The sequence below is a fragment of the Lepidochelys olivacea genome, assembly GCF_965140295.1.
Source record: "Lepidochelys olivacea isolate rLepOli2 genome assembly, chromosome: 4".
Taxonomy (NCBI): domain Eukaryota; kingdom Metazoa; phylum Chordata; order Testudines; family Cheloniidae; genus Lepidochelys; species Lepidochelys olivacea.
In genome coordinates, this window is record NC_140414.1 from 126,489,642 (window position 1) to 126,498,716 (window position 9,075).

The 9,075-nt window shown below is 40.9% G+C and overlaps 1 protein-coding gene across 2 annotated transcripts in view; it reads left to right on the plus strand.

Annotated features, from left to right (window-relative positions):
* The window catches only part of SH3TC1 (SH3 domain and tetratricopeptide repeats 1), a 51,168-nt gene extending 43,077 nt beyond the window's left edge, over positions 1 to 8,091 (plus strand). For both annotated transcript variants that reach the window (XM_084625859.1, XM_084625860.1), the window contains 5 exons: positions 396 to 546; positions 3,561 to 3,683; positions 4,024 to 4,174; positions 5,892 to 6,088; positions 7,434 to 8,091. In XM_084625859.1, the coding sequence (XP_084481985.1) occupies positions 396 to 546; positions 3,561 to 3,683; positions 4,024 to 4,174; positions 5,892 to 6,088; positions 7,434 to 7,691 (880 nt within the window). In that variant the 3' untranslated portion in view covers positions 7,692 to 8,091. The remainder of the gene's footprint in view (positions 1 to 395; positions 547 to 3,560; positions 3,684 to 4,023; positions 4,175 to 5,891; positions 6,089 to 7,433) is intronic.
* The last annotated feature ends 984 nt before the right edge of the window (positions 8,092 to 9,075 follow it).

Consider the following 9,075-nt stretch of genomic DNA (forward strand, 5'->3'; position numbering starts at 1 on the left):
GCTCTATGACAAGGATTGTAGAAACTAACCATCATGACAGCAGATTCAGGGCCTGGGAGAGGTTATTTCAATCTGTCTCTGATACTGCTCATGAGAAAGGACATATCTGGAAGAAACTATCCTAAAATATTACTTTATTACACTGGGAATTTAACAAAGCAAAGAGATGAAGGAATCAAACAAAACCAAACTGGAAGAGGTGAAAAATGTGAGAAGCTGGTTATTTACCAGAAACATCTGGGAAATATTATCCAATTATACCATAAAAAGAAGACATTTTGAAATCTGACAGAAAATAGTTAACCTACTTTTTATTACACAAGGAAGATATGCATCACAAAGTTATACATATGCACTCAGTTATTAGGATTTACTTTCTTTCTACTTTTTCCTAGGGCTTACAGATCAGCTCTGGAATATACCAAAAGAAGCCTTGGAATATTTATAGATCTTCAGAAGAAAGAGAAAGAGGCATATGCTTGGCTTCAGGCAGGAAAGATCTATTACATTCTGAGGCAGAATGAGCTAGTGGATCTTTATATTCAGGTATGCTGAATTTTATCTAGGCTTTAAAATAACTGTACCTCTGTGAAAATATGATGAATGAGATACAGATGGGATTATTATGGGTGATGTAGCAAAAGAGAAACTGTCTGTAATATAATGAGTCAAAAGAGCTCTTGTTTTGAATTGATTATGTGGGCTGCTTTGTTAAAGGTCTATCACAGAGGTGGACAAACTATGGCCCGCGGGCCACATCGGCCCACGGGACCCTCCTGCCCGGCCCCTGAGCTCCTGGCCCGGGAGGCTAGCCCCCGGCCCCTCCCCGGCTGTTCCCCTTCCCCTGCAGCCTCAGCTCACTCTGCCGCTGGTGCAACGCTCTGGGCAGCAGGGCTGCGAGCTCCTGGGGCAGTGCAGCTGCACAGCCCAGCCTGACCCGGTGCTCTGTGCTGCGCGGTGGTGTGGCTGGCTCCAGCCGGGGGCGGGGCTGTAGCAACACCAGCCACCAGTGCTCCAGGCAGCGCGGTAAGGGGGCAGGGAGCGGAGGGGTTGGATAGAGGGCAGGGGAGTTCGGGGTAGTAGGTGTGGATAGGGTGCAGGGCAGTCAGAGGGTGGGGAACAGGGGGGTTGAATGGAGGCAGGGGTCCCTGGGGATCAGTCAGGAAGGAGGCGGGGGTTGGATGGGGCGGCAGGGGGCAGTCGGGGTAGGGGTTCTGGGGGCAGTCAGGGGACAGGGAGAAGGGGTGGTTGGAGGGGGCAGGGGTCAGTCAAGAATGAGATGGGGGGTTGGATGAGGCGGTGGGGGGCAGTCAGGGGTGGGGGTTGCAGGGAGGGTCAGGGGACAGGGAGCGGAGGGGGGTGGATGGGGCAGGGGTCCCGGGGGGCCATCAGGGAACAGGGGTGGTTGGATGGGCCAAGAGTCCGGGGGGGGGGGGCTGGGACATGCCCCCCTCCCCTAACTGGCCCTCCATACAATTTCTGAAACCCGTTGCGGCCCTCAGGCCAAAAAATTTGCCCGCCCCGGTCTATCAGCATGTCTATGCAAAATTCTGTTTTAGATTTGCTGTTTGGCTATGAAACATCATTTGGGGAATGACTTCTCTGCTCATAAGAACATAAGAATAATCACGCTGGGTCACACCATAGTCCATCTAGCCCAGTATCCTGTCTTCAGACACTGGACAATGCCTAGGGTGACCAGAAGTCCCGATTTTATAGGGACAGTCCCGATTTTGGGGGTCTTTTCTTATATAGGCTCCTATTATCCCCCATCCCCATCCCGATTTTTCACACTTGCGGTCTGGTCACCCTAACAATGCCAGATGCTTCAGAGGGAATGGACAGAACAGGGCAATTATTGAGTGATCCATCCCTGTCATCTAGTCCCAGCATCTGACAGTCAGAGGATTAGGAACACCCAAAGCATGGGATGCGTCCCTGACCATCTTGACTAATAACCTTTGATGAACCTATCCTCCATAAACTTATCTAATTCTGTTGTGAATCCAGTTATAGGTGTGTCCTTCACAACATCCCCTGGCAACGAGTTCCACGGGTTGATTGAGCATTATGTGAAGAAGTACTTCCTTTTAAATCTTTTAAATCTGCTGCTTATTCATTTCATTGGGTTCTTACATAATGTGAAGGGATTAAAAAACGTTTCCTTATTCACTTTCTCCACATCATTCATGATTTTATAGACCTCTATCATATCCAGCCTTCGTCATCTCTTTTCTAATCTGAACAGTCCCAGTGTTTTTAATCTCTTCTCATATGGAAGCTCTTCTATGGTCATTTTTGCAGCCCTTCTCTTATCTATTTAGATTATAAAATGTTTGGAGGCTGGGATTGTCTTTTACTATGGGTATGTAATAGGCCCTAACTACCATAATAAAACAGAAATTAAATAAAAGGGTTATAAAACCTTATTAAGAGAGTTTGCAGAAAGTGAACAACAAGGCGCATGAGCCTATTGGGAATGAATTAATTTTAAAATATGACTGAGATTTCTTTGAAACCCTAATTTGACTATGGACACGCTATGTGCAGAAAGTGAGACTGTGTTTATTGAATACTATTCTCTGTGAGTCATTCAGTCACCTCTCTGGAATGCCCCAAAGAGCTTTACAATCTGTTACCAAGAATACTGACACTTTTTAGAAAAGATACATTACAGTGTTATTAATTTTCGCTAAACGAATCCACACACTTTATACTGTATTTCATCTGAGCAGAGTATTGAAGTGAAAGTCTCATACTGCTTAGACTTACTGTACAGTTTTGTGATCATAATTAAAATGAAGCTACTCTTGTCAAACAAATTAATGAAGTGCAGTTGGTGTTGCATTCTCTTTTTAGTGTATGTGCTCTTTTTTTGCCTGTCCACACAATTTAATCATTGGCAAGAATCATTGCATTGCAATGGCCACTGAATGAATTAGCAAGGTTCTGCTGTACTATTGCGATATATATGGCTATAATATTGATAAAGTAGGAATACTTAATTTTCTTTATTCACATGCTTTTTCCCACTATGTCTTGTAAATTATATCCTTCGGGATCAATAACTGAGTATCCTGTACATGGCAGCATTCCTTCATTTTATTGAGTGTGTCCTGACATTGCACTGTGTCTGAAATGGCATAAGTTCATTTCCCAGCAGCAAGACAGAGGGACAAATTCTTTGTTCACTTTAAGGGAACCTCACTCAGCTACATAATTAGAGCATTTGGCCACAGACTTAAACCTGAGCTATAAACCCTCACTCTGTGAAATATCCAATTTTCAATTCCTGTTTCTATCTAGATTAGCTGTTAAAGTGTATATGGTGTAGCTATTGAGTATGTATGCTACAGTACTAAAGAATACTGTATATTGGACTGAACAGCCTTACAGTGAAAAGAGAGAGATAAGATGACGTAAGAAGACATTGCTGTCTCTAAGGTTTCTAATGTTGTACAGCAGGTACCAAAACCCATATACAATGCATTTCATTATGGGGTTTTAGTTCTGAATGAATAAAAATTACTTCGTAACAGAATGTGCATTTTTCTTCCTAGGTTGCTCAAGATGCTGCTCTTTGTAATGGGGATCCAAACTTAGGAATGGAATTGTTTGAAGCTGCAGGAGACATATTTTTCAATGGTACCTGGGAGAAGGAAAAAGCAGTGTCATTCTACAGGGTTAGTGATTGTTACTTATTATTTGTATTGTGGTGCTCATAGCAGCCCCAGTCATGGACGCCATTGTGCTCGGTGCAAACAGACTGTTCCTGCCCCAAAGAGCTTTACAATCTGTTCTATATTACTACTCTGAATTCTCTCAAATCCCTGGTTTCACTGAAGTAAATTGCAAAGCAACCTTTGACTTTGATAGGGCCAAATCCCATTTTTATATGCATAAAGCAAAGTACAGAATTTGCTAAATGTGAGACGAATATGGGCCATAGCAGTTATGAGTACACATGTTTTCTGGGCTTCAGCAATAACCAAACTGATCTTTTTATGCATGTGCTTATTTCAGGACAGGGCTCTTCCACTTGCCATTAAGACTGGAAACAAAAAGGCAGAACTCCGATTATGCAACAAACTAGTGCAATTGCTGGTAAATCTGCAGGATTCTGAGGACAGTCTGGAATATGCACAAGTATCCCTCACACTTAGTGTGAAGTTAGGTAAAGCTAATATTCACAGACTACTGACTGTCAGACTTCTATTATCATTGACAGAATTCTAGAGAAGAGTTGTCACTTCCTCCTTTGCATTTCGTGATGCTTTTTGCCAAGGTTCTGTGTGCTAGGAAGCCAATACCATTTTCCCTTCTGTTTTTGGATCCCCTCTAGCTGGAACAGGTGACAGTTCTTGAGTTCTATTAGTTTTTTGTTACATTTCTTAACTTAGCTGAGTCCGGTAATGTTCTGCCTAACATTTTCTTAATTAGTTCATAGAACTGTAAGTAGTGATCTGAGATTACATGTTTCAGGGGGCAATTTCCAGATGAGTCCATCTGAAATCTAGCAATTGTTAGCATTATCCCTCTCCAGGTCTCACTTACTGTACATGAGAAATGTGAGGAATGGAGACTTGATCTGACATGCTGCACCTTCCATGCTGACCAGAGAATATGGAGCAGTCTGTTAACATGAGACACAAGATATAGTTCTTAGTGTGTACCTGAATCTGCCAGATTCTTGTGTTTATGGGTAATTTCTCCTTGAGAATTTTCAAGTCCCTTGTTCCCCATTGTCTGAGTGCCTCACAATCTTTAATGTATTTATACTCAAAAGATACCTATGAGGTAGGGAAGTGCTATTACCCTATTTTACAAGTGGGGAAATGAGGCACAAAGAGATTAAATGACTTGCCCAAGGAAGCACAGGGAGTTTGTGGTAGAGCAGAGGTAGACCCTAGGTCTGCCAAATCCCAGGCTAATGCCACAACCACTGGATCATCCTTCCTCTCCTCCTTTCACATAAGACGGAGTGATTAATACTAATTAATTAGAAGTAGCCTTAAAGAGCTATCTGGGGCACTGTCTGTGACTTTGACTCCTTCCTTTCTTCAGTGATGAATAGAGCTGATAAAAAAATCAATAAAGAATTTGTGGATATTTTTCAAAATTTGTTACTTTCCCCCCAAATGTTGGTAATGTCAGACTTACTGAAACTTGTTAATATTTTTCTACTGTTAAACGTCGCTGATCAACTCTAGAGCTGGTTGAAAGAACAGAAAATTTTGACAAAATCTTTGATCAGAATTTTTGGGGGAAAGGGGGGGAATTGGTAAAAATTTTTGATGGAAAATGTTGTTGAAATTAAGGCTATGTCAGTCACATCAAGTGATAAGAATGTAGTCAAGACCTGAGATCCTACTAACAGAGATTATCTCCTTTGATATGGGGTAAAGTACCACCAACCATAAAATATTAGATTATCCAACCAGTACTAAGAAAATCATTGTTTGATGCTAGAGTCCTCACAAAGGCATATGACACACCTACTCTCACACCCAAATATTTAAGCATAAACTTAAAAACTAATCAATATATATCTTCCATAGGCTGGAAAAGAGGAAAGAGAGCAATTGCTATCATTTTTATTTTCAAATATTTTAAAGGCAATCATACTGCAGTGTTGTGGGGGGGAGAGATATCTAACTACTTAAATTCAGCAACTCTTACTTAGAAATCAGAACTGCAGTATTTGGCCTTGGGTTTAGTCAGGCAAAGTGATTTTATATTGAATAAAGTTTAATTACCAGAACTAAATAAAAGGAAAGGTAGAACAGAAATAATACTTAAAGCAAAACACCTCACATATCTCAATGTGAGAGAATGTATCTTCTCCTCATTGTCTCTTAAATCGTATCCTCATTCACATGTTATTTCATTAGGAAATCAGCTAAATGAACGAATAGCATATCACAGACTGGCTACTATCCATCATCGCCTGGGTCAGTGCGAACTTGCTGAACACTTTTACTTAAAAGCGTTGTCCCTTTGCTCCTCTCCTCTGGAATTTGATGAGGAATCAATGTATTATGTGAAAGTGTATCTAATCCTAGGAGACATTATATTCTATGACCTAAAGGTGAGAAATATTTTTATTGATTGATTTGATTGCTGTAGCACCTAGGAGCTGTAGTTGTGGACAAGGATCCCATTATGTTAGGTCCTATACAAACAGAGAACAAAAACAAAGTCCCTGCCCCAAAGATCTTACAAACTACATTTGAGAGAAAAGGCAACAAATGGATAGAGACAGACAGAGATGGGAGAATACAGGGACACAATGAGATAATATTGGTCAGCACGATAGACTGTGGTCTCGGCATGCCAGCAACTTATCTATTCTCAAGTTTTTTGTAGGCATCCTGGAAAAAGAGAGTTTTGAGGAAGGACTGAAGGAAGACAGTGAATTAGTTTTGTGGATGTTTACAGGGAGCATTTCCCAAGTGTGAGGGGCAGCATGAAATAAGGAATAGAATGAGATACTAAAATAACAACTGTGGAAAATATATTTGCATCAGCTTATGTGTCAGCCCAGACATTTCACCTGGATAATCCTGCTACCCATGTATTTTGGGTGGAATAGCTCAGAGCTGTGGGGATTAGAGAGCTCAGTGCATTTTTAATGGAATATAGAGCTTTCTAGTACTTGGTACAAGTTCATCCCAAGTTCCTCAAGGACAGATTTCTAGCATACTGTTTATGAACTCTCATACCTATTGGTGCTCTTAGTGGAGAGACCAGGGACCAAATAAGCATGGAACCTGAACTGCCATCTCCTCCCCAGAGGTGGTCCCTCTTGTTCTGGTCTGAAGCAGAGTCATGGTGCAGTATGGAGAAGGTGGTTCCACTGTCTGCTCTGTGGATAAACAAAGTTTGCAGTCTTCACAGCCGTCAATCCAGCACTTTTCACAAATAGTACAGTCACAGTCACAGTCACAAATAGTACAGTCACAGTCACAAATAGTACAGTCACAGTCACAAACCAGATTGTTTTTAAAAAAAAATTCTACATACATTAGACAGAGAAAAAAAGTAATACTGATATATTGAAATTGAATGATATTGTGTAGAATAACCTATAGATAGGGAAGGTAAAATATCTGCGAAAGCATTAGAAAAAAGGATGGACCATACAGCAATATCTCAATAAAGATATGGAGAGAGGAGAATGGTTAATAGCTATCTAAGGGATAGAGTGGGAGCTCAGGGCCTAACCTGCTTAGATGTTTTAAAAACCTCACTAGGCACCTATCTGCATCTTTAGGGGGTCTAAGTACCTTACAAAATCTGTCCGTAAGTGTCTAATCCTTAATTTTGCCTGAGTAGAGCATTTAGAATTGGGACCCAAATTATCTCTTGCTTTGATATCTAATAAACCAGGTTTGTATACTTCTTAATATAACATATATTCCTTTTTATTTCAGGATCCTTTTGATGCAGCAGGATATTATCATTTGGCACTTGCAGCTGCCATGGACTTGGGCAACAAAAAGGCTCAGCTGAAGATTTACACGAGGCTCGCAATAATCTACCACAATTTCCTTATGGATCGGGAGATGTCTCTTTTCTTCTATCAGAGAGCAAGAACCTTTGCAACAGAGCTTAACGTTCGGAGAATAAACCTGGCACCTGATCAGTATTATAAGAATGCAACATGGGTACCTGTGAAAAATGCCATGTGACAACCTACCAGGCAGCTAGAGAAATATCATTTTGGTTTTGTCAGACAACACCTAATGTTCCTTGATATTCTGTATTGTACATAATGTATATGGGACTTCAGTGCCACAGGCTAATGGCCCTGTCTAGACAACAGTGGGCAAAATTTCACTTTTGTTGACTCATGTGCAACCACATTTTCTTCAATGGAATTGGACATGGACATGTCAGGGCAGAATTTAGCCTAACTGAACTAACTAAAAAACCCACCCACAAACTTTTTTGTATTAGAAGACATTTTCTGTATTAAGTGCTTAAGTTCCTGGTTTTGAAAACTCATACAGGTCTTGGAATGTGATAAATATAAGTATGCAATGAAGTGTGGTAATAAAGCATTGTAGAGTGATAACATTCACTAGATAATCATGACCGCTTTTGTATTTAATGGGATCAACACCATTAAAATAGAGCCTAGGTGCTTTTGAAAATCTTATTGGGCACCTAGCTGCATCTTTATACACTTAATACCTTTAAAAATCTGGCTCTTAAGCACTTGAGCTCCTAAATCCCATTGACTTTCAATGAGACTTGGGTTCCGAAGTGCCTAAGTCCCATTTGAAAATGGAATTTAGGTTCTTAAGCCACTGGGGTGCTTTTGAAAATTTCACCCCAGATAAGATAGGTTTGATTCACTATTCATTTATGTTTCTAGGAACCTGAAAAATCTTCTGCTCAGAAGATATGATGCTGCTACATCCTTTAATATAGTCTGGGAACTGTGAATATCTGAACAGAGCAGTCAGCCTTGAAATCTTCCTAGATTATGAGAAGTTGAAGGTCTTGCCATAGGTCATTAGAAAGGTAATTTCCCCCAGATTTATAATAAGTTTCCAGATTCAAGTATTAACCTAGTGATGCAACAATCCGGGAGTTAATGCACCTCACTTCACAGCTGGGTATCGCAACCTGCAAACTTGAAGAACTTCAGCCCAAGTGTCTAATTATGATCTCTCCAGAATCGGGAAGATTGCAGGAGGCATTGCTTCTCCGCTCATTACTTTGCCTCTTGTCAATTTCTCACAGCCACAGCACAAGTCAGTTTTCTGTTCCAAGTTGTCATTCAGAATAAATATAATTATAGCAATTGGAAGTAGAGAGAGTCTATCATCACACTCATATTCCAGGAAGAGAAAATATACTTCTTCATCTGAAATTCAATTTTGCTGTAAAGGCCCATCTTCTTCTTTGCATCACTGCTTCCTGCTGCTGCCCTGGCACTGCAGACTCATACTCACATAGCATTTCAGTCCCCTACATTAATTCATTCTTATGAAGCGAGAATGTGCTTATGCGGTGCACAGCACACTCTGGATATCTTGTGCATTACCCTGAAGCCAATTGAAAAGC